We start from the raw sequence: 24058 nt of genomic DNA on the forward strand, positions 1-24058 counted from the left end.
CAGTTAAATAATCAATGGAATGAAAAATTTACGGATAAATATTTTATTGTGAAAGCAATAACAAGAGTAATTAGAATGCAAGATTAGTAAATTACTCTATGTACTATGGATTAGCCTTGATGCTAACGATTTTTTGGTTTGAACATATTTGATTAAATTACAATAGAAAACAATACAGAATTTAAAAGGAAAAGGGATTAATGTTCATAAGATCGTTTTAATCTTAATCCACAAGTGCTTTTAATCAAAGTTTTGTTTCTTATTCTCATGATCGTTCATTTAAATGTAATCATTTTGAATCGGTTTGTGATCATTAAATCAGGATGGGCTTTAAGTTGATTGCAATTGTACAAAGGAGATTATCAAGATGCGCTAAACAGCAATTTATCAATTTCTTCAACTAATCAATTGATCCGGTTTGTTTTTCAGCGACAGAATAGCAAAAAGCAAAAGGATTTCACGAAGAAAACGACAAATTAGTTTTGAAATCATCTGAATATTTACATTGATGTGGAAAATGACTTTACAAATTTAATTATAAGATTGATGAGTTTCTCTGGTTTTCCTTGCAAGAGATAATTGGAACTTTGCAGAAAATTGATGAAGATGAAGATGCAGCGAATTAACCAAATAGAAGCTTAAATGATGATGAGGTACTAATCCAATTTGGAATTAGGAAGAGTGAAGAGATCAACAATCATCGTCATTCTCATCTTTGGATTTTGTGACTTTTTTTTGTGCTTTTTGTACAATTGTGGCCTTTTAATCAACCAAATTTAGTCCCAATCATTTCAACATATCAATTTATTATTTCCAATGAAGGTCGGTCACACTTCCAGATTTTTAGGCAAATTTGTTGGTCTAAAAGGTTCACTCCACATTCGACGAAGGTCACCCTAAGAAAGATAGAAAAGCAAATTAACAATTGAAATTAATAAATTAAACCATTGAAACGTAGTCAGGGTTAGTGGTTTGCCCATGGTAACCATCAACGTTTACTCATATAATAAGAGGACTAGCTGGTTCCATGGTTTTACTTTTAATTGTTGCTTGAGTACAGATAATAAATTGAATTAAAAGTCAACGTACTTTGATGTAAGCCATGGTTAACAAAGGTAACAATGTGAATGGAACCAAATAAAGTAAGGCTGGTTGAGCTGCTTTTGATAATTCTGATGATACTGTAGCTGTCAATAGGCCTGATGATAGACCGAGAGAGAGAGAGAGAGAAAAAAAAAGAAAAGGTAAATTGTGAAATTCAATTAAGAATTGTGATTGATATAATAATAAAGAAATTAGAGATTGATTTTCTTACCAAAAAAATAACCAATAAGAGAACAATGGAAATAAGTTATTCTACTGAGATGATTTGGAGGAGGTAGACCAGCTTCGGTTGAGGTCAATAAAGATCGTTTGTAAGCATCGTATCGTAATACGAAGCACAATAGGAGACCAGGCATAACCTGACAATCAGAGAGACAATCAATTGATTAGAATCATTTACAAGAGAAAAAGTAAATTAAAAGTGTATGAGAGATGAACCATCAGCAAACGATCAATGTTGCAAAGTAACAATCAGCAGGAAATTTAGTTGATAACAGTATGAAGTTAAACAATCAACTATATAATTAACCTTTAATTAACTAGAAGATGATTATATATATAAAATCAACAATCATTTTCTCAATTTATATTGAGTTTATTGTGTTTACTTGATACATGTAGTTTATTAACTGGTTTCAATAAGAGATTATCATTATTCTGAAAGTCGTAATCAAACTTGAATTTTAATCTGGTCATTTTTTGATTCGGAAAAGATTAAGTGTCATCAATCTGTCAAATATAGTCTAATGACCAGCAAAGCATTAACTAAATGGTCAGTAAACAACATAATAACTTTAAATGTAAAATGATGTCAATCAAATTATTATTTACACAATTGAATTCATTTCTTTTTTCTCTGTCTCGTAACAATAACTCAACATTTAAGATCATGATGACAGGTAACAAGTTTTCAACAATTTATTGATTGACATCAAGTATGAAATTGGATCAAAATTGTTCAAAATTAAACTTATTATATCAATTTGACATTTTGACTATGGAAATGAGTTTGTGTAAATCATATGATTCAAGGTGAATTTACATGACATTTACATGATATTTTTATCAACTTTTTGATTACTCGAAGCTCACTAATCAACACTAAAGACAGAAATAGTATTTTTACAAATTCGCGGAAACAGATCAATGATCACGCAATTTAAGTTCTCAACTTGATTCTAGCTCATCTTGTGATTCATTTTTCTTTTTATCACATTTTCATGTTTTTCCTTGTTTTGAATTAAAATGTGAACATAACTAATACTGAATTCAGGGTGAGGTCAAATGAATTCTCAAACAATATAATAAATCTTTGTTTGATCGGTGAATTACTTGCAGAAGAAGATATTGTAAACTAATTTTTTTCTCTTATTGAAACTTGATCAAAAAGAAAAGAAAAAAAAGTTTTCAAAAGAGTATTTTCCATCTCTCTCTCTCTCTCTCTCTCTCTCTCTCTCTCTCTCTCTCTCTCTCTCTCATCGCGATAACAAGTTTATCAATTGGATAATAAAAAAAATAAGTCGAAAACAGGTCATATTTGATGTTAACAGTTCATTAAAAGACTGTCTGGACTCTTAGAAAACAGGTAATTAGCAGTGATCAACTGAATAGACCTGAAATTGAGTTTACTTACAATATCACCGAGGCCCAACATTGAAAAGTGACCATTGTTGTTCATACTTGGAAAGATGAGTTTACCAGGTAGCGATAGTTTTGGAGGATCACGACTGACCATGCTGGTTAGATGAAGCTTTTTGGCCATTACACCGACTGGATTATCAGCTGGTCGAGTGGCCACTTTGACCATTACATTTGAATTAAAGATGTATGAGGAAAAGAAAACCCAGAAGACATCGTAGATTAAAAGACCAGTAAGTAAAAGGGTTGAAACTTTGAGACTTGGAAGTCTAACAAGCGCAATGAAGGCAACACATAAGCCCATTCCCATTGCTACCATTTCCATCACGTTAAGATAATCAAGTTGATTCAGTCCGTTTGCCAAAATTACAGCAGCGTAACCGTTAATATAAATTGGCAGATTACAGGGTATCATCATTGATGAGACAAACCAGGAACACATTTTGAAAATGAAAGAAAGGGTTAGATTGTTACAACAAAATTCAAAACAATTGTATCATCCTTACCATCCATTAGTAGCCAATGTCCAGTAAGAATCCAAATACAGACGATTGTCACTGATAATGTGAATGAAATTAATTCAGCAACAGTAAATCGTCCACAGAATCCAAAGGAAATTCTGTATGAAAGATTAAATCCATTATTAGTAATCCAATAAACATATACAAATGCTATTAGAATATATTAACTGGAAGAATCCATTTAAATGATATTTACTTTTTCTTGTCTGTACAAGGCCTAACCATGTATTGACACATTGGAAGTAAAAGAAATGCCAAAGCTATGGCTGCAATTACTAAATTGGAAGAGAATTAACAATTAATAATCGTTATTGGGTTAAATTGTGTTGATTGGATTCATGTTGACATATCGGTATTGATCCACTTACTTGCAGTACAAATTGCGAAAAGCATTTGCATTGAATCAAAAAAGAAAAACATAATTAAGAGTGAAATCGAAGCTCCCAAAGGTAAACACAAGGCTTGCATCGTATCGAGAGTTTGAACATCTAAATTAAAAAGGAAAACAAATTATCAATCAACAGGAAATTAATCTCATAATTCATTCAACTCAATCAACTTACTATTTTCTGCAGGTTGACCATTAGAATCTTTTTCTTTTTCTCTGGCTTCTTGTTCCATGTTAAGTGATCTGAATAGAATAGAATATAATTAATAAGAAAATTAAATATTCTAAAAAAAATTGAATTCACATGTAAAGTGATCTTTTAATTACCTGAAACTGCCATAGACAATTAAGAGCATTGAGATGAGGAAAGTGGAAACTCGAGATGAATCCACCAATGAATAGACCCTGGTACATAAAGAAAAAAGAAACAATTTAGATGTAATCATTTTCAACTAATAGAGAATTTGATTCTCATTAATAGTAATCAAAAATTAGTTTCATTCGCTGGATAGAATAGAGCTATTAAAGAAAATCTTATATTCTAAAATGATTATCTGGTTTAACCTTTTTGAATAAAGTGTTTAAGGTTGAGAAATTTAGTTCTACAATGTTTCATCAATCACAGACAATTAGATTGTTGAATAGTATGTGAATTGTAAGCTGACATTAGTCCTGAATTTTCATCTATCACAATTGCATTGAGTTTACAGATGAATGAGATAACCAAAAAAAGATGGAGTCGTTTAGTTGATTTCTTAAAGATTAACAAGATATCCTCATGAAGATACAAGACTGATGTAAATACAAGAGATTTAACCAACTAATCAGCTACAATTTGTTCAGTTCAATCTAATGAAAAAAAAAACAATGAATCTTGAAATATATTAAATGTATTGAATTTCCTCATCAAGGAAATGATCTGTAATAGTTTTCTGTTTAAAGACAATTAAATCACATTCATTGGACACTATGAATATTTAACTGAATTTTAGAGTAAATTAGATGAAAATAATCACCATTGATAGTTGCTTGTTTTGGACATTCTATACACAGAATATGAATTAAGATGAAGATGATGATTGAGGATAATAAAATATTATCAAAGTGAAGATAAAGTGATGATGATGATAAAGATAAATCACAAATGTGGCTCAGGTTAAATTGACCGAATGGCTTAATTAATGGAAGTACGCTGAGTATTTCCAGATTATTGTAGTTGAACATTTAACATTAAATGATGATAATCCATCACATTAATCCACCAATCAACCTCAATTGAATCTGAAACTTAAAATAATAACAACAAATAAATACAAATGTAATCATGTAACAAGAATAAAGGAAAACAAGTAAAGGGAAAAACTCACCATTTTGATATTGACCAAGTCAATGTACCTAAATTTGTCTCTAATAGATGAATCAATGGACACCAATAAGCTAAATTAATCGTAATTAAGTAGACCACCATCAGGTCAGCATTGTTAAATTGTTAACTATTAAATTGGTTAAATCATTTGAATGTCAACAATGAGCAAAAAAGTAAAGGAGAAAAAGGAAAAAGAGAATAGAAAAAGAAATTAGAAAATAAAAAGATCACATTAACACCTTTGTGATTGTTTTAGATGGAGAATTTAATTTACTTGATTAGAATTAGAAATAATTGTTCAAGTTAATTAACAATGAGAAGAACATTAATCAACGTTAACAGTTTAAAATCTGATAATAAAATGGGAAAAAAGAGTAAAGAGGAAAAAAGATGGAAGATGAAAGAGAGAAAAGAAGATCAACTGGGAGAGAGAAAAACAACCAAAAGAAAGAAAACCAGGTTATCTCTTTCTCTCTTTTTCTTCTCTCTCTTCTTCTCTTTTATTCTATTCTCTTTCTGTTTATTTGGTTACTTTTGTTTCTTCTTTGTTTCTTTTCGTAAGATTTTAAGGTGGACTTTTCTGTTTAATTAGAGAAGAGAAGAAGAAAAAAAAAATGATAACTCATATTTGCATCAATATGAACATTTTTTATTCATCGAACTGTTAGATTGATGAATGGATGGATAATAGATTTCAAGAGTTGAGCTGATTCTTCAAGTCTCAACAATCTGATGTAAAGAAAACAATTTAGCACCGAAAGTAATACAAGTAATATAAAAACAGTTCTTATTAGGAATGAGTCGGTTTGTTTGTTGATTGGTTCGCTTTTGTGAGAAGATTGAATTTTCGGTGTAATTGAATGATCTCTTCGTGCTTTTAGCACTGGTTCCAAGGGGGATGTTTGCTGTTCAATTATGTTGGGTGAGAGTGAAGATGATGATGTAGATGATGATTGTCTCTTCCTTAGGCTTACAGAGTTTGAAAGAGATAAAGGATCACAGGTAACGACAATTGATTCGGTTAATTGTGGACTCGTTTCGTTTGTTAAAAATGAACCATTGACAATTTCCAATGTTTTAAAATCGCTTTTGGTTAATTCTGTTAAAGATCGGGTTAAATCGCCAATGTAATCGTTTAATCCTTGCATTGATGATTCTTCTATCAAGGTTTTCATTCCCCAGGCACTTTTCTTGAAAACCACTTTTCCATATACTTGAAGATTGCACTCGTTTTCGGTTTCACCTCGACTCAGATAATAAACTGTATCAACACGAAAGCTACTTGACAATGGGAATCCCATATTAGAGGCTTCGGATTTTATCACATATTCTTGACCAGGAATTGAGGTGGAAAATAGATATTGAATCTCTGTGGTGGTAACAGTCTTTGCCATTGATTGATTAACGTCCATACTGTAAGCAAGGTTACGATATTGTTTAAATTCTTTCAATTCATCTGATTGTTTACATGGATCAATTTCCGTCCATTCACCAATAGAAACATTATAAGTGTGACGTCTCGCTAAAAGAGATTGAAAAAAAGGACTATCAACAAAGACCAAATTAAAAACATCGTCAACGTTTAAAGGAAAATTTTTATCGACAATTTGTATTCCTCCAGGAGCCATGATGGTGGACACCAAACAATCAACAATTGCAAACAATGAGAATAGAAAAAAAAACCAAATTAATCCAAAATTATCTTTAATTTCAAAGCCAGAAAATTATCTTTGCAAAGATAATCTGGCAATAAATCGATTTATCGAATAATCGATTTGATTTTTTTCGATTTTCAGTCGATTGTTTTTTCTTTTCTCTTTGTTTATTTATCGGTGTTTTCTTTTATTCTTGACTCGGTGAAAATATTTGCGGTGCTTTTTATCAACAATTTGGTGAGTAAATGTTCAATTTATTAGTAAAATTTTCTAATGTTTTCCTCTAAATTTCATCTGTAGTTGTATAGGTTTTAAATGGATTCACAGTATTACCGGAATGGTCGATCAAATCTGTTGATAGATAAAAAGTGGCGTCGATCTGTTAAGAAATTACCATTCGAGGAAATAACTGTTCCTCTTAGAGAATTGCCTGATAGTGAATCTGACAATGAGAATTGTTTCAAGACCATAAAAGATCAAGAGAACAAATGGACTGACTTGGCCTTGAACCGAATTAACGACAATCAACAAAGTAGCTGTTTCCCTATAAACCGATTTTAATATCAAGTTAATATCTCAATTGAAATTCCAATTGCAATTGCAACATCATTTTGTTATATTTAGTAATTTGACAGATTCAATATGTCATCTTCATCGAAAAGTAAAGTGAAACGAATCAGACGGAGAAGATTATCATCAAAAAAGAATCGACATGAACGTAAATTAAAGTTGAAACTAAAGAATCAAGAATTGAGATTACAAAAAGAGATGGAAATTGATCAATGGCTACAATGGAATCAAGCTGAGGAAGAAAAGTATCAAGAGGAGAGTGAATTTCACCAGGAGATTGTGTTGGCTCAAAAAGTTTTGCTCAATCAAATTAAATCAATTAAATCCAATCTGGATAAATTAAAACTTCTTCAAAAAATCAGGTCAATTTACTGTGTAAACAAATCACCGTCCACCGATTCAGATAATCAACAATTTCAAGAAACTATTACAAATCTACGACTTAAGTTACTTGAAATTTTGAATATTAAGAAAAATTCACTAATCAACTTGAACAATTTACATAATGACAAGTCTACAAATAGTCGATTGCAACAATTAACAATCCAAGAGTTAAATTCAACCGATACAAACGAAGCTTTATTTGGTTCTCCTTCCAATGGACCTGATTGTTATTCTAACAAATTAATTAATCAAAGGAACATCAAATCAACTGATAAATCACTTTCACAAATCAGATCACTTTGGGATTCATATATCGATAATAATAATGGTCACCAATTCCTTCAAAATGGTTCTATCAAAATGAACCAAACAAAGAATGGAGTCAATTCGTTCTGGATCATCATCATCATCATCATTCTAATTAATAAATAAACTCTAGAATGGATCATTAACCAGAGAAAATGATATTAATCTGTTGATAAATAAATTTTCATATTTCAATTGTGACAACGGTTTCTTGATGTTAATCATTGAGAAGAAGAATCCGTAAAAATGTTGTAAACAACCAAATGAAATTGAATCGAAAATTTAAACAAAATTTACATTAATTGTGAAACAAACACTATTTGAATGAATACATTGAATGTGGGGATCAACAAATATAATTAGATTACTCGTGTCATCATTTTCCATTTGATTACAATGTTAATTTTCATTGGCATTTGGAAAGTTTACTGAGTCATGATTAGTTTTTTTTTCTTCTTCTTTTGTGTCTGATTTTTTTTTCTTCTTTAAATGCATAGTAGAGAAAGAGGAACAATGATGAAAATTGAGAGAGAGAGAAAGAGAATCACCTACAGGAGAGTGTGTGTGTGTGTGTAGATTTTGATAGAAAATAATTAATTTCAATTAGAAACATTTTGGTTATTCGATCCATACAAGTATGTTAACACTTCTTGAGTAGCATGAGTCCTTAAAATGCCATTTTCAAATTCTAATTGTGTAATTTTTGACGTTAATTCATTGATTCTCTCCTTGAGGACAACAACTTCCTCTCTGACAGCGGACATCAAATGATCAAAAGTCTTTTCATCCACCGTAATACCTTCAGTGTTTTGATTAATCACTGGAATCGTATTAGAATCAATATTTGTTAAACCAACTCCACTCACTCCAATACAAACAGGTTGGTTATTTGTTGCTTGTCCAATCATCTCACTGTTAATTTGATTATCTTCATTACTTGAATCGGCACAATTAATTCCACTACTAATTGTTACACATGTAGTAGCAGTTGTTAGACAAGAACCTGTAATCCCACTGGTACCTGGAGCTAATGGTGTTCCTGTGACAACAGTTTGTCCAATGGTTCCGGTGCTTTGAATGGTGTTTACTGAAGTTCCCACGGTGGTTGTGGTGCTATTAGAGGTATTACCAGACATTATTGAACTCGAAATATTGGATGGAGGATCATTAAAGTCCATACATGACCATCTACCGCGTTTCATTGGTTCTTTGGAAGCGATTTTTACAACTTTGAATCGATGTTGCCATTCCTCAACTGTTATCGGTGGTGTTTCTGGTGGTGCCGAGACCACAGGATTCACCAGAGTCCTTAAGGTATCGGTTGTTACTGATTCCATTTCCCTTTTGGTAATAAACTAACTTTCACCTTTAACTTTCAGCACACATAATGATCACAATGATGATTAATTAATTCGGAATCAAAATAAATTGCTCACATAAATAAAAGAAATCACATCAACTTGACAACCATTTCTCGCTTTTTATCAGCTGATGACAAGCGGGTGGAGCAAATCAAGTAAAAGATCAACATGAAGGAGGCGCCACTGATTTTCTAAGAGAAAATTTAAATTGTTGGTTAATTGTAATTGAGAAAATTCAATCAATTATTGTTCTTTGCTAATTAAAAGCTAAATGTATTCGAAAAAGGAGAGAGAGAGAAGGATAATCTTTGACTCGGATTCTTTAATCCAATAGAATCAGATAGCCAATTGGAAAAACGAATTTTTTTCTAATTGAATTTTCTTTTGGTGAATTAATGTTAATCTAATTGGTCATGGGTTCGAAATGAATGAAATTTACAATTTATTCCCTATTAATGACTAACATTTGACTTTAATTAAAAAAAAGAACAAAAGATTTAATAAGAGTTGAACATTTTCGCTCAATTTGAAGCTAAAAGTGGTTTTGGTTTATATGAAAAAAAGGATTTCTCACTCTTTTTAATGGTAGATTAAAAAAGATTCAACTTGAGAGTTTTTAACAAAAAGAGATTTTTTAGAAAATAGTAATTTTTTTAATTAACAAATTCAAAATTTGATTCAATTGTTGGAGGCAATGGAGGCCCAGATGCTGGTGCTACTTCGCCTGGCTGTAGACCATCGGGGCCACCGATTGATACAGGAACGTATTGAAAGGCAGCAGGTAGAGAATAATACTGAGGTATTAGTCCATTGGGTGTGGAATAACAAGGTTGAGCAGGAGGACATAATTGACACTCAGGTTCACAGCAAACATATGGAGCATATTGGAAGGGAGTTGCGGCGACAGAAATGAAATTATAACCACCAAAAGTATCGACAGGTACACCTAATCCTGGACCAGTTGGCATAGGAGCAGTATAATATCCACTGGGAGGATATTGTATTAAACTACGATTAACAATTCCACCTCGATTAGTATTGTTGAAGCCTCGGCCTTTTCCTCCGCCTCGACCACCACGGTTGCTCCAATTACCGCGCGAATTGTATCGGTTAGAATTTGAGTAAGAGATGTATGGTTTAACCATGGCAGTTTGATCACAGTCATTGACTAAAGGAAATGTGAAAGAAAAGGAAAGATGGAGAAAAGAGGAAAGAGAAAAACAGGTTAACTCAAGAACGAATGTGAAGGTTAACGAGGTGAACACATCGATATGGTAAAAGATGAGAAAGGGAAATTTCTATGAACAACGTGGTTCAAATTTTAAAAGATAATTACCTGGATTTAATTTTTTTTCTCCTTCCACTGTTTGGTAGTTTTCTTTTAGAGTTACTCCAGTAACTTCTGCTTTAACCGGTCCTTGGACATTTGGACTGATTGGAACATTCCGCTTATCTGGACCAGAGGTCAATCGAATCCCTGGGTTTTGACTAATGTTCGCACCTTCAGTTGGACCCGTATTACTATTATTTGGGTTATGAGGAGTAGAGTTATGGCTGTTGGCATCTCTTCCGTGTTGACGACCTTTGAAGATATATTGATTCCATTCTTGACAATATTGATTCCAATTAGAGTCTGAATGACCTTTACTTTTTACACTTGGGCCTGACACCGATGGAGTCGGTGATTGGTTGACGCCACTGTTGCTGCTTGTATTGCTACTAATGCTACTATTGCCACTACTGTTACTTCCAGAAGGATTATTATTACTTGTATTGGTATTTAGCTTGGGATTTCCAGAAAATCTCGAATTGTTATTTCCACAGCCTCCATTATTGCCAATCGATCTATTCTTCCCGTTTCCTGATTGATGATGATTGTGATTGGTACCAGAACCATTTCCTTGACGATTGATTCCTAAATTCCTTTGATGCCCAGTGTACATTATAACAAATTTAACTTTTTCTTTCAAATCAAAACAATTAAGACTTTTTTCTTATCACAAAAAAAAGACAATCCAATGCATTAAAAGGTCCGTTAGAAATGGTTTATGATGATGATGAAGAGATGAGAAAACATGAGAAAAAGAAACAGCGAAAGACAAAAAAGAAAGCGCGAGTCAGAGGAAGACACAAAATAGACAGAGAAACCCGAGTATTGGAGGACAAGTGAAAGGAGAGAGACAGAGATTAAGAAAGAGTCAAGGGGAAACCAATGAACGCAAATGAAAATTAATGTTCTAAATCCTAGAAGGGAAAGTGAATTCCCCTGGAAATGCGTCGAAAACCAATTTCGCTTCACCTTCATGCTAATTTTTGTTCTTTTCGCGCATTTTTTCCCCTTTTTATTTTCACTCTAATTTGCAGTGAGAATAAGTGAGAATAGAAACAATTAGATTAACATTTTTTTCTATTCTTTTTTCCCTACTAATTATTTTTATATTTTCCCCTTTTTTTCATTAGTTAATTTCTATTAATTGTTTGGTTAAATTAGCAAATTAATGAAGAGTTTAAGTTAATTAAAATAATTCATTTATTTCTTTTTGTTAATTCTGTTTGGCTTTTATCACAATTCTGCTTTGTAATTTGTGAATTAGTGTTTGAATCAACCAAAGGATTGACCTGATCCTCCACCAAATCCTTGTCCTTGTTGAACATTAATTCCTGGTCCATTGATACTAAGATAGAAAGATATTCAATTTGGTAATTAATTTTGTATGTTGATTGGTAGATTGAAAGGAGAAAGAAATGTTTCTTTTAATTGGTTCAACTTACGAATATCCTGACCCAGCACCGAATCCAGAACCAGCTCCATTGGGACTAAAGCCGAATCCTCCTCCCATTCCTTGACCGAAAGATACTCTGTAAGGTCCAGCGTTGAATGAACCTCCTCCACCTCCACCGAAACCTGATCCTCCTGATGGATAACCTGGAAGAGGAGCGATTGGGTTTACTGGACCCACAGGAACTAATTGAGCAACTGGACCATGATAAGTTGGATAACAATTGACGGTGTTGACAATTAAGAGAATGGTAATTGCAATTGAGGAAACACAATTCATTTTAAAATTGTTTACTTAATTCACTCAAACTATGATAAAAGTAATGATGAGAATAAACAAGATGAGAAGCTTTTTATACAAGATGAGAGTGGAAAAGAAGAAGAAGAGTAGCTAAGTGGAAGGGTTAAAATCTAGTTGAGTTATTGATCTCAGATTAGCCTGAAGGGTTCAAGTCAATTTCAATTTAATTACCTGAAGAATTGATGGTCAAATATTGGAGTCATTAAACTTGATTCATTCTCTTCATCAAGCTCATCGAACTTTCCAGGTAACATTCATCTTGCAAAACTTTTCTACTAAATTATTGCACATGCAATCTGATGGTTAAGGTCAAGTTCATCTGATCATCTGAATTTCAATAAATCAAATAATGAGCATCAATTTCAATACTTAGAGAAAATGTTGAAAAAAGCATGTATTTAATTAACTTTCAAGGATTGGAAAAAAACTGAATGCAAATTTGAACAATTAAGAGATTTTTGAGGATTTTTAATTTTTGCTTTCGATTATTTCATTTTAAAGATTTCCTACGTTAAAATTACATGCCACCAATATTAATTAAGATAAATTGTTATAATTATAATAATTGTGATGATGATGATATTGATGTTGTTTGTTGATACTGATGATGATCTCTCGAAAGCAAATTGGTGCGTTGATGATCGAAGAAGGATGGAAGTAGAGAAGAGAAAAATGAAACGTTTAAATGAAAAGCGCTCGAATGAGCTATAATTTCCGAGATTAGCTCAGCTATTCCTTTTCAAATTGATTCAGTTCCAATTGTAATGAGCTCCAGAGAGTTGGGATTGCGTGTATGTGCCTGCAGCTCCTGTGGGTAAGTAAGATGAGCTACTAACAGGTAATCCACCTTGATGAGCTTGGTTATAATTAGCTGCCATAACACCAGCAGCACTATTTGGATGTACAAAGTTAAATGAGTGCTGTCCATATCCCATGGAGGCTAATGCATGGTTGGTAAGGGCTGAATTTAAGTTCATTGAAGACATGCTTGAATTGTTGAGGTTTTGTTCCTGTTGATCGGGTTGATCTTGTTGCTGTTGTTGATGTTGTTGATGATTTGCAGGACTTGGCGATGAAGATGCTGGAGATGGTGTTTCCTGTTGCCTGATGACCATATTCTGAGCTTGTTGTTGTTGATCCTGAGATTGTGATTGATTCGAATGATCTTGATTATTGTCATTAGTAGTCGATGCAGAGTCTTCTCCTCCTTCAGATCCTTCTGTAGAAAGCCTCTCTTGCTTAACTTGTGGCCCACTAGTTAGAGATTCTGCGCTCTACATATTGGGAGAATAGGAAAGGAAGCGTAAGGGAGTATGAAAGAAAGAAAACAGTGGAACGCAAGAGACCCATGATCAAGGAAAGAAGACAGATAAGTAGAGAAAGATAGAAAGAGAGAAAGAGAGAGGAGAAAGAAAAAGATAAATGCATAGATAGAGGAGATAGATGGTTAGCAAAAAAGAAGATGAGAAAATCCAGAGGAGATGTATACGAGATAGCAAGATAGATAGGGAGATAATCAAATTGATAGAGAAAGAGTGATGAGAGGGATAAGAATAAGAGAACGAGAAAGAGTAAGAAAGGAGAAAAAGAAAGAGAAAAGAGAACATGAGACATGAATAAAGGGAATTTGTATTTGATATACAAGGTATGCACGTAATGATTTGGGGGGTGAAGCAAAAAAAATGAAAACATGAAAATGAAAGTAAGAGAGAAAAAGAATAGCAAAAAAAAGAAAATAAATGATTGAAAATAGAAAATGAGTGAATAATAATGTATGATAATGAATGGGAAGTTGAACAGTTCGAGAAAGCGAATTTAAAACTGAGCTGAAAGATAATCATTAAACCTCTCCTCCCGGAATCACTGCTGCCTAAAGTTGACACGAATTTTAAATCGATAGCGAAAAGAGATCAGAGAGTTTGAAATTAATCAAGTTAAAATTGAAAATAATTTGAAAAGTAAGAACGGGTCAAGAGAGGAGGAAAAGTGATCAAGGAGGAGAGGCAATGAGAAATTGAGAATGAGGAGGTGATAAAAATGACAAGATAAAAGAGAAAAAGGGAAGGGAAGAAAGAGAAGATAAGGAGATAATTGAAAGTCGACGATATTGTAAGAAAATAGAGGAGGTGAAGAAACGAATGAAATTTGCGTGTGGAAAAGGTAAAGATAAAGGTGAGGAGGAAACGAGAACGGGAGAGAAGGATTGAGAAACTGATAGGGGCAAAAGAGATGAAATTGATTTCGATATATACCTTTCTACGATAGTCTTCCATATTGGCTTCATAACGAATTTTCTCTTCATTTTGTTTTTCAACGTATGGCCTTTTATCTTCATCAGTCATACCCCTCCACCTTTCACCACCCAATTTGGCCAAAGCAGCTACACCACCTTCAGGCTCTTTACCGGCCATTTCTTTACGAAAATCTCCCATGAATAACATAAATGCTGTGCCAGGTCGTTTCGGTTTATTTGCATCACGCGCAGGCTTATATACAGCCATTTCTTTTTTGTATCTTTCTCTGTCTTTGGCAGCTACTGCGAGAAAAGGTTGTTTCTCTTCTTCGCACATTTGGTTCCATTTTGCGGCACACTCTTTGCCAAAGTCACCAATCTAAAATAAAAACGTACAATGTTAATTTTCACAATAAATAAAAACAACACACATACAACATTCAAACTCGATTCAAAACTATTCGCAAGAAAATACAAATCGTTTTGGCGGGATCAATCTAATCTTCACAAATTAAACATAAAAAGCTTGTGATTTAAAAGCTTATCACAAATAAACGTGTTTGCTCATGATCCAAAGATATTCTGTTCTTTTGAAAACAAGTCTGTCGACAATGAAGATTAATTGCATTAGAGACATTTCATTTCGTAACTAAACCTTTCAAATAAAGGCCAAATTAAATAAATAAATTAATAAATAAATTATATCAACTTAAACCTGAAATCATTCTAATCATTCTCATCACCATCAAATAGATTAAATATCAAATCATATCATATCAAATCAAATACAATCCAATCAAGTAAACAAAGTCAAGAGAAATTGCATGAAATTCTCATTTACTACAATGAAAATCTTTTTTCTCTCACTCTCACTCTCTCTTTCCTTTTTTTTTAATCGAAACGCACCTTAGGAATAGGCCGACCTGATTTCTTTAACTCTTCTCTGTACCATTGAGTGAAATTTATGTATGCAGTTGTGGCTCTTTTAGGCGCAGGTACTCCATCCTTGTTAACTTTAGGCTTTTTCTTATTTGATTTACCGTGATGATGAACCATTAAACCTTGATTTTGTTGATGATGTTGGCCTCCACTACCACTGGCATTCACAGCTTGAACATTCTGATACATCACTATTGGAAGTAAGAGAAATAAAATGCAAATTAATTCAATAATTAGATTTGATAAATTTCCGTAATGTCAGATACAAAAATTGTTCGCTCATCTCTTAAACACCCATTCAATGTGGTAACGGTAAAATTAAGAATAATCAATGATCCGAGAAAGAAAATAAATTTTGCCAGAAAGCAACGAAAAGTAAGATTCTAGCCAATCAGGGGTAGCATTCAAGAAGGGGGAAGAAATGAATGTAGAAAAGGCAAAATAAGAGAGGGGAGGAAAAAAGAGAGCGAGATGGGTGAGTAGATAGGAAAGAGGAAAGGGGGAAGAGTATGTGCGTGAGAGAGATTGTAAAGTGCCAGCAAGTAAAAAATGCTTACCGTGATGACCTGAAGTCGTAACTTGGCCTAAATGATGTTGACCTGGATTATTGCTCAAGCCACCGGACATAACCTCTACCATTGACCAGGCATCACTCCCGGGAACAACTAAATGATTAGGGTTTCTTGCCATATGACCAATTTTATTTAAATTCCAGTGACCAGCTAGAAACGAATCATCAACACCCCGTTGGTGTTGGTTCTTGTCCTAGAGTATAAAAAAAAAGGAAAGATGAAAGGAAAGAAAAAAAGTAAGAAAAAAAAAGAAAGATAGAGGGAAAAAGAAAGGTAGAGGGAAAATGGAAGAAAAGAGGGTAAACCAGGAGAAAGAGAAAAAAGAAAGAGAATAAGAGAGGGATAAAATGAGAGAGAAAATGGAAAGAGAAAGAGAAAGAGAAAGAGAGAGAGAGAGAAATAAAGAAAAGTCTTTGTCTATCTTTCTCTCTCTTTCTCTAGAAAATTAATAAATAAACTTACCACTAAGGAACCGGAACTCATTATATGGTCACTTTGATTATATTAATGGTTGTGAATTAAACGAAATCAATTAAATATCCAAATTTTAAATCAATAATTAATTTAAACAAAATCACTCAGTTGGTTTTTAATACAAAAAAGAATTTGTGAAGAAAGAGAATAGCTTTAAGAGAGACAGAGAGTGAGACAGAGAGAAAGAGAGAAAAAGAGAAAAAAAGAAAGAGAACTTCGAACAGCGACATCTGTCGTTCTATTAAAGATCTTATAGGGAATCACGACTAAAGAACAACCCACCAGATGGCAGAACTAAATTCTCTTTCTTTTTTCGAGTTTAGTAGTTGAGTCAGCAGATTTGATTCTCTTTCTCATTGTCTTTCTTTTTGCTTCTTTCCATTTTCTCTCTCTCGCTCTGTGTCTCATTCTCTGTCTGTCTTGTTGCTATTCCCTTTCTTTACAAAACCATTTTTTGTATTAAAACAAAACAACTGAGTGATTTTTATTAATTTAATTATTGATTTAAATTTGGACGATTAATTGATTACGATTCTTTTACAACTATTGATATAATTGAAGTGATTATAAGATGAGTTCCGGTTCCTTAGTGGTAAGTTGGTTTTTTTTTCTTATTCTAGAGGAAGCAAGAGGAAGGGAGAAAATGTGTGTGTCCGTGTGTGAGAGGAAAAGGCAAACATTTTCTTATTTATCTCTGTTGGTTTATTTCTCTTGCTTGTTCGAATTTTGTTTCTAACTCTTTTTATTTGTTTAAAATTGTATCAGAATGTTCAAGCTGTGAATGCCAGTGGTAGTGGAGGCCAACATCATCAACAAAATCAAGGTTTAATGGTTCATCATCACGGTAAATCAAATAAGAAAAAGCCTAAAGTTAACAAGGATGGAGTACCTGCGCCTAAAAGAGCCACAACTGCATACATAAATTTCACTCAATGGTACAGAGAAGAGTTAAAGAAATCAGGTCGGCCTATTCCTAAGGTGCGTTTCGATTAAAAAAAACAGGGAAAGAGAGAGTGAGAGTGAGAGAAAAAAGATTTTCATTGTAGTAAATGAGAATTTCATTCAATTTCTCTTGACTTTGTTTACTTGATTGGATTTATTTGGATTGTATTTGATTTGATATGATATGATTTGATATTTAATCTATTTGATGGTGATGAAAATGATTAGAATGATTTCAGGTTTAAGTTGATATAATTTATTTATTAATTTATTTATTTAATTTGGCCTTTATTTGAAAGGTTTAGTTACGAAATGAAATGTCTCTAATGCAATTAATCTTCATTGTCGACAGACTTGTTTTCAAAAGAACAGAATATCTTTGGATCATGAGCAAACACGTTTATTTGTGATAAGCTTTTAAATCACAAGCTTTTTATGTTTAATTTGTGAAGATTAGATTGATCCCGCCAAAACGATTTGTATTTTCTTGCGAATAGTTTTGAATCGAGTTTGAATGTTGTATGTGTGTTGTTTTTATTTATTGTGAAAATTAACATTGTACGTTTTTATTTTAGATTGGTGACTTTGGCAAAGAGTGTGCCGCAAAATGGAACCAAATGTGCGAAGAAGAGAAACAACCTTTTCTCGCAGTAGCTGCCAAAGACAAAGAACGATACAAAAAGGACAATCCGTATTATAAGAATAACGAAGCCGTGATTCATTTCTACAGTGGAAACAAGAACACAGCAGTTCATTTGCTCAGTAAACAAATTAACTTCTCACCGACGGAAACTATTTACAATTATGGTTTAATGAATTTGTTCACTGGAAACCAAGCAAATGCCTTCGCATCATTTAGAAAGTGTTCAATTCACTTTAAAAAGAATCCAAGAATCTGGTTAAGATTAGCTGAATGTAAACTCGAAGAAATGAGGAAAAACAGGATCGATGATTTTGATATTCTCAGAAGAAAACAAGATATAATCTGGGGCTATGTAGGTGAAGGAGTACACCGAAAATTAATTTTTCGTGGACACATTGACAAAATAGTTGATGAAGAAAAATTACTCTTAATCCGGAAATGCCTTCTCAACAGCCTTACTCTAATTAAAAGCGAAAATGAAAGAGATTTCTATCCATCCAATTATCCATCTGAAGTTGAGTTGAAAAACTTGACCATTTCTGTAATGCTTGACTTAGCATATGTACATTTATGTCTACACGATTATCCTCATGCTCACACATACGCCATGGAAGCCTTGGAACTGTCTCCCGATAGTACTCAAAAATGTTTAGCTCATCTTTACGCTGGCGAAGCTTCTGTTTGGATGGACAACATTAAAGAAGCAATAGATCATTTTTCTCCCTCATCCTGCCCATCAGATGAAAGAGCCAGTGTTTATAAAGTTGTATTATGTTATAATCTCTCTGTGGCATATACATTAAGAGGAGAATTCAGTAAAGCAGCCGAAACACTTCAGCAATTAAGTGATATTCAATCTAAGTCTAATCAACAAATGTTACCTATTCAAGTTATTGTTTTAGCCATTTATATCAAATTGGCCTTAGGATGTGTTGACTCTGCCAAATCAATAATTAAACAACATTTTCCTCAGTATCGATGAAGGTTCGGTTGTACAAATGTGAATCACCTTTTACTTTTTTTTTCCTGTTAACTATGTAATGATTGTGTATTTTTATCGTTAAATTTATTGAAAAATTCAAATCAAACTTGTTAATTTAAAAGCAAAATTCAAAACTTGGAAATGCATTTTTTTTTTGCTTATTATTAATTAACACAAATATATTATTTGAATGCACTTAAATGTGTCATTTAAACAACTTGAAAACAATTTTCGCAATTAACTCAACTTTAATTATTCAATTGTCTCATTTGTACTTTGATTGTTGATGTTTCTCTCCTATTCCCAACAGGAACTACTCATTTATTATCATTTGACTCGAAATCAGATTAACATCTTCAATTAATCTGCTCTTGTTATTTTTGCTTAACTCTTTTCACTAATCTCACTTAATCCAAACTTGTGCTTATTAAGGATAATTAAATGGATCGAGAATATCATCAGATACAATCAAGGTTATGGAATCCGATTAATGGAAAACTATTAATGGATATTAAGGTTCACCGTTAATTTAATTGTGGAAAATTGAATTTATTTTCATTTGCTTGTTTATTAATCAGTTAATCAATTAATTACTAAAAAAAACTTTCTAATGACTAGAGTAATAATCAATCGGAATCTTAATTAAGTAGGTGTACCTTTTTAATTAACATACTTGAACAATCTGATTAATATGTTTATTATTATTTTGTTTATCTAGTGATTAATAAATTACAAGATATTGTTATTGATTATCTAGTTAAATTAAATGACAGAAAAAAGAGTTAAATGAATTGAAGTAAACAATTAACCAACAATCAGCTTAATTCGTGTAAGTGTTGGGAAGGGAAAAAATTGTAATGGAAATTAACTGAATCAATAATAATCTATAATTTTGATTAACGCAATTAAAAGCGTAAAGATGATTTATAATTGATAAATTGTTACCAGATAAAAGATGATTAGTTTAATCAATTGCCACGAAGTAAAATAATCAACTCCCATTACCAACAATTAGAGATTTTTACCAGAAAAGATTAAATCAACTAATAGATGGAGTAACTTTCGACTCTTTCTTTTCTCAATTGGATTGGAAGCAAAAATAGCTCAGATTAATTAATTGTCTAAATCAAATTGATGTTGTGTTAATAGAAAATTGAGTTTGAAAATTTTGTGCCCAATCAATTAAAATTTGGATTAATTTACAGCCGATAATCAAATCATAGCAAACATGAGTGTTGACCCAACAATCGTAAGTCTTAATAACCCAATTGACTTGATTCTAATCTAATTAACAATTTAATCCTTTATCTCTGTTGTCTAATCAATCACAGTCAAAATTAGATGATCTCGAGATCCTCGAGAAAATTGGTAAAGGCCAATTTTCCGTTGTGATGAAAGGACGATGTAAGAAAAGCGATCAACAAGTGGCCCTGAAAAAAGTGTCAATTTTTGAGATGATGGACTCAAAATCGCGTCTCGATTGTATCAAAGAGATCAATTTATTGCAACTTCTCAACCACCCGAACATAATCAAATATTTAGCTTCATTCGTCGAGAACAATGAGCTTTACATCGTCCTGGAATTAGCGGATGCCGGTGATCTTTCCCGATTGATTAAGTACTTCAAACAACAAGGTAAATATATTCCAGAGAAAACGATTTGGAATTATTTTGTTCAAATTTGCGGAGCACTGGACCATATGCACTCGAAGCGGGTGATGCACCGAGACATTAAGCCCGCTAACGTTTTCATCACTTCCCAAGGAGTAATCAAACTGGGCGATTTAGGATTAAGCCGATTCTTTTCAACTCGAACCAATGATGTCCACTCACTCGTTGGAACACCATATTATATGTCACCCGAAAGAATCCACGAGTCGGGTTACAATTTTAAATCGGACATTTGGTCACTCGGTTGTTTACTTTACGAAATGGCTGCGCTTCAATCTCCCTTTTATGGTGAGAAACGTAATCTTGTCTCTCTCTGTAAAAAGATTGAGAATTGTGATTATCCACCATTACCCAGTAATCTTTACTCAAAAGATTTAAGAAGTTTAATCGCTGCTTGTCTTAATCCCGATCCCGCTAAAAGGCCAGATATCGATGAGATTTACAAGATCGCCCGAAACAAGACAACACTATCAAGTAAACCATTCAAACGACTTTGTAATCTTTTCTCAAAGTGATTCCAATTGTTACAATCAACTTTTTTTTTGCTCGTTTCTTTAGGATCATCTTTAATTCATCTCATATTTTTAATCGTTTACAATCAAAATTCATTATAAATATTGTCTATTATTATTATTACAACTAGTCAAATGTTTACAATTGTCTCAATTAATTTCAATCAAATAAGATTAGGAGAGGATACAACTTGTTGTTATGTTGAAAATTTAACAACTTGTTAAGGATTATCAATTTTTATCCTATTTATGATTAGGATGAGATGACATCAGGCTGATTACGTTGATTAAATGCATTAATTGAACTCACAATGAGCACAATTTAATTAATCATGAGAGAGAGAGAGAGAAGGGAAAGCAATAGTAATCAGTAAATAATGATGAAGACCTCCAGTCAACTATTAATTTGCTATTGTGATTAACGTTACTTGATAAACTTTGATGAGATTTACTGATGAGAGAAAGTTTCAATATCTAAGGTCAATCACATTCAATTAGTTGAAACAATTGTAATTGTGATACTTTAATCGTTGTTTGAATTAAGATCAAATCTGAGTATCTACTTGAAAAGACACACAATCAATTATTAGAAGCGAAATCCTTTTCTATTAAAATTAACGAGTGATAAATTGTCCAATTGTATTAATCAAGTACAATTGGTTTGGTTTGTACCAAATTATAATTAAATATGATTACATGTTGATTACTATTGATAAATGAACACAATCAATCATTTCAATCAATATCTTGTAGACGTTTTCATCGTAATCAATTAATTCAATTATCAAATTGATTACAATAATCAATCTCTCTTGTTCTTAGTCCATCATCAATATATTTATAATGAACAAATGTATTAATTAGTCACAATTAACTAATCACTAAATGTCAACCAGCATTTAAGTTAATCGCTAATTTCTTTAGGCTTGTAACTGATTAACTTTCCATTTGTTTTCTTAGTCGTTTTAAATTTAATTAGTTGTAATTCAATCATAATTATTGACGATTGGTACACAACTAGACCTTGATTACTGGTAATTAAATACGAAACCCATACACTAATTAAATTGGTAATTTACACGAGTGATTAATTAATGAATGTAATTATGTTGAAAATTATAAACCAAATTGAAAATTTATTTTGGTCTTGTAAAGTTCAATTGAAATTGTAAACAATTAGATCAACTCGTTGACAGTTAATATGATACTTGATTTACCATGAAATTGTTGACAATTAACTCATATATATTATTATGATTGAGATTTAAGCTTCTATCCATTTGAATCAAGGTTAAATTTTAATTATAGTAATCGACTGATTTACCAACGATCATTGATTATGTAATGTTGATTTCAAGGTTTCTCAAGAAAATCAATGAGAAAATCAATCTATTATAATCTAATTAAGACCTAATGAATTAATTACCAACTCTATTGTTATCATAAACATGAATTGATATAATCATCAACATCTTAAAGTTAATTATTGTTGTTCAACTGAAAGGGAATCAAATCTAATTATTTGACATAAACATTTGAACGAGTTAATCTAATCCTTTACCATTTACATTTACAATAACACAATTTAGTCTCAAGTGTTTGTTGTGAATTAATTGTAACCAATCATATTTATAGTAATTAGGATAATAAAATTAATCGATTGCATTAATTGTGAATCTTTCAACTCAATTTTCATCAATCAATTTTCACAAGAGGTCAATGTATTTCTCCTAATGATCAACTCGTAAACATTAATTATCTGTTATTCAATTCACTTTTATTTACTGAATTTCCAACGATTATTATTATTATTATTTTCCAATGAGGAAAAATTTACCATATTAAATGTACGTAGTTCTAGAATACAAATTATATATAAGATGTCACATTGTATCCAAGAGTGAGAGAGAAAAGGTCTTGAGCTATTATTACCTGAGTATTATTGACAATCAAACACTTCCTGGTTTGAGTATTAATATAAATCGATTTGAATAGTTTCAATTGATAATCTATTCACGTCAGAGGATTTAAAGGAATCATATTAGATTGAAATTGTTTACAGCAATTTAACAAGATGATTACTAGAAATTACGTCTTTCCAATTACCGAATCATCAACAACAACAACTTGACCTAACAATAGTTAGTTAAATTTCCGATGGTAACACCAATCATCATCATGGGAATCAAAGGTAATTACACTTAATTTTACTGACGATAAACAATCATGATTTAATGTTAACCATCAATTATTGACAATTAATGACGATTATAAACAATTTAACTTTCCTCAAGGTTAATAATCAAATTTATCCAAACTTTTGCATATGAAAACTTTTTACTTACTTAATAACTTTGATTGATAATCTTGTCTTTAAAATTGGATTAAGTTTACAATTTAATTCATACAATAATCATCATCAGTTAATTGATTTAATCTTGAAGCCATTTAAAATAATCAGGAATCAATGAAAAGACAAACAATTTATTTTTGAAACTAAATTGTTGTTGGTTTACCGTTTAATAGTAATAATAATAAATATATCGATTTTAATTGTTGAATAAAAAAGTAAAAACAAAAAATTGTTCCATTAAAATTGATTGTAAGTTAATCAAATAATTGGTTTGAAAGAAAAACGGTTAATTGTTTGGTGAATTAACTCAATTGATTTAAATGTATGTGAATGAGAAAACTAATTTCAAATTCCGCTCTAATTG

General features: G+C 31.9%; 8 protein-coding genes across 8 annotated transcripts; 2 read left to right on the plus strand and 6 right to left on the minus strand.

Moving 5' to 3' along the window:
* Positions 1-27: 27 nt before the first annotated feature.
* Positions 28-5649, minus strand: LOC128387791 (signal peptide peptidase-like 3). Its single transcript, XM_053347064.1, has 11 exons — positions 5019-5649; positions 4668-4938; positions 3979-4056; positions 3827-3894; positions 3632-3751; positions 3460-3538; positions 3249-3361; positions 2738-3054; positions 1316-1463; positions 1090-1199; positions 28-896 (listed from the first exon to the last, which is right to left on the minus strand). The coding sequence occupies exons 2-11, from the start codon at positions 4691-4693 to the stop codon at positions 828-830; spliced, it is 1128 nt and encodes a 375-aa protein (XP_053203039.1). The 5' UTR covers positions 4694-4938; positions 5019-5649; the 3' UTR covers positions 28-827.
* LOC128387794 (uncharacterized) lies at positions 5645-6757 on the minus strand. The gene has a single exon (XM_053347068.1). It carries the CDS (start codon positions 6643-6645, stop codon positions 5671-5673), a length of 975 nt encoding a protein of 324 aa, XP_053203043.1. The 5' UTR covers positions 6646-6757; the 3' UTR covers positions 5645-5670.
* Positions 6758-8196: 1439 nt separating this feature from the next.
* On the minus strand, positions 8197-9471 carry LOC128387796 (protein bunched, class 2/F/G isoform-like). The gene has a single exon (XM_053347070.1). The coding sequence runs from the start codon at positions 9267-9269 to the stop codon at positions 8532-8534; it is 738 nt and encodes a 245-aa protein (XP_053203045.1). The 5' UTR covers positions 9270-9471; the 3' UTR covers positions 8197-8531.
* Positions 9472-9835: 364 nt separating this feature from the next.
* Positions 9836-11467, minus strand: LOC128387792 (serum response factor homolog B-like). The gene is made up of 2 exons (XM_053347066.1): positions 10630-11467; positions 9836-10461 (listed from the first exon to the last, which is right to left on the minus strand). Exons 1-2 carry the CDS (start codon positions 11234-11236, stop codon positions 9947-9949), a joined length of 1122 nt encoding a protein of 373 aa, XP_053203041.1. The 5' UTR covers positions 11237-11467; the 3' UTR covers positions 9836-9946.
* A 338-nt stretch (positions 11468-11805) lies between these two features.
* LOC128387801 (keratin-3, type I cytoskeletal 51 kDa-like) lies at positions 11806-12589 on the minus strand. Its single transcript, XM_053347076.1, has 2 exons — positions 12066-12589; positions 11806-11968 (listed from the first exon to the last, which is right to left on the minus strand). Exons 1-2 carry the CDS (start codon positions 12350-12352, stop codon positions 11896-11898), a joined length of 360 nt encoding a protein of 119 aa, XP_053203051.1. The 5' UTR covers positions 12353-12589; the 3' UTR covers positions 11806-11895.
* A 231-nt stretch (positions 12590-12820) lies between these two features.
* Positions 12821-16750, minus strand: LOC128387789 (high mobility group protein DSP1-like). The gene is made up of 5 exons (XM_053347062.1): positions 16580-16750; positions 16103-16310; positions 15513-15736; positions 14626-14985; positions 12821-13647 (listed from the first exon to the last, which is right to left on the minus strand). Exons 1-5 carry the CDS (start codon positions 16598-16600, stop codon positions 13123-13125), a joined length of 1338 nt encoding a protein of 445 aa, XP_053203037.1. The 5' UTR covers positions 16601-16750; the 3' UTR covers positions 12821-13122.
* A 224-nt stretch (positions 16751-16974) lies between these two features.
* Positions 16975-19349, plus strand: LOC128387790 (CCR4-NOT transcription complex subunit 10-like). The gene is made up of 3 exons (XM_053347063.1): positions 16975-17183; positions 17357-17569; positions 18109-19349. The coding sequence occupies exons 1-3, from the start codon at positions 17163-17165 to the stop codon at positions 19156-19158; spliced, it is 1284 nt and encodes a 427-aa protein (XP_053203038.1). The 5' UTR covers positions 16975-17162; the 3' UTR covers positions 19159-19349.
* Positions 19350-20206: 857 nt separating this feature from the next.
* Positions 20207-21477, plus strand: LOC128387795 (serine/threonine-protein kinase Nek7-like). The gene is made up of 2 exons (XM_053347069.1): positions 20207-20407; positions 20490-21477. Exons 1-2 carry the CDS (start codon positions 20387-20389, stop codon positions 21342-21344), a joined length of 876 nt encoding a protein of 291 aa, XP_053203044.1. The 5' UTR covers positions 20207-20386; the 3' UTR covers positions 21345-21477.
* Positions 21478-24058: the final 2581 nt, after the last annotated feature.

Source organism: Panonychus citri, unplaced genomic scaffold, assembly GCF_014898815.1.
Source record: "Panonychus citri isolate SS breed McGregor unplaced genomic scaffold, ASM1489881v1 Contig00093, whole genome shotgun sequence".
Lineage (NCBI taxonomy): Eukaryota > Metazoa > Arthropoda > Arachnida > Trombidiformes > Tetranychidae > Panonychus > Panonychus citri.

Bases quoted from the DNA above. Each gene is read 5' to 3' on its own strand.
- LOC128387791 (XM_053347064.1), bottom strand. From the start codon at position 4,693: ATGTCCAAAACAAGCAACTATCAATG. The intron at 3,895-3,978 runs GTAATTAAAAGA...TATTCTATTCAG, and splicing joins ATTGTCTATGGCAGTTTCAG to ATCACTTAACATGGAACAAG. The intron at 3,362-3,459 runs GTAAATATCATT...TCTTTCATACAG, and splicing joins CCTTGTACAGACAAGAAAAA to AATTTCCTTTGGATTCTGTG.
- LOC128387794 (XM_053347068.1), bottom strand. From the start codon at position 6,645: ATGGCTCCTGGAGGAATACAAATTGTCGATAAAAATTTTCCTTTAAAC.
- LOC128387796 (XM_053347070.1), bottom strand. From the start codon at position 9,269: ATGGAATCAGTAACAACCGATACCTTAAGGACTCTGGTGAATCCTGTG.
- LOC128387792 (XM_053347066.1), bottom strand. From the start codon at position 11,236: ATGTACACTGGGCATCAAAGGAATTTAGGAATCAATCGTCAAGGAAAT. The intron at 10,462-10,629 runs GTAATTATCTTT...CATTTCCTTTAG, and splicing joins AGAAAAAAAATTAAATCCAG to TCAATGACTGTGATCAAACT.
- LOC128387801 (XM_053347076.1), bottom strand. From the start codon at position 12,352: ATGAATTGTGTTTCCTCAATTGCAATTACCATTCTCTTAATTGTCAAC. The intron at 11,969-12,065 runs GTAAGTTGAACC...TTTCTATCTTAG, and splicing joins GGTGCTGGGTCAGGATATTC to TATCAATGGACCAGGAATTA.
- LOC128387789 (XM_053347062.1), bottom strand. From the start codon at position 16,600: ATGAGTTCCGGTTCCTTAGTG. The intron at 15,737-16,102 runs GTAAGCATTTTT...TACTTCCAATAG, and splicing joins TACGACTTCAGGTCATCACG to TGATGTATCAGAATGTTCAA. The intron at 14,986-15,512 runs GTGCGTTTCGAT...TTTTTATTTTAG, and splicing joins CAGGTCGGCCTATTCCTAAG to ATTGGTGACTTTGGCAAAGA.
- LOC128387790 (XM_053347063.1), top strand. From the start codon at position 17,163: ATGAGTTCCGGTTCCTTAGTG. The intron at 17,184-17,356 runs GTAAGTTGGTTT...AAATTGTATCAG, and splicing joins TGAGTTCCGGTTCCTTAGTG to AATGTTCAAGCTGTGAATGC. The intron at 17,570-18,108 runs GTGCGTTTCGAT...TTTTTATTTTAG, and splicing joins CAGGTCGGCCTATTCCTAAG to ATTGGTGACTTTGGCAAAGA.
- LOC128387795 (XM_053347069.1), top strand. From the start codon at position 20,387: ATGAGTGTTGACCCAACAATC. The intron at 20,408-20,489 runs GTAAGTCTTAAT...AATCAATCACAG, and splicing joins TGAGTGTTGACCCAACAATC to TCAAAATTAGATGATCTCGA.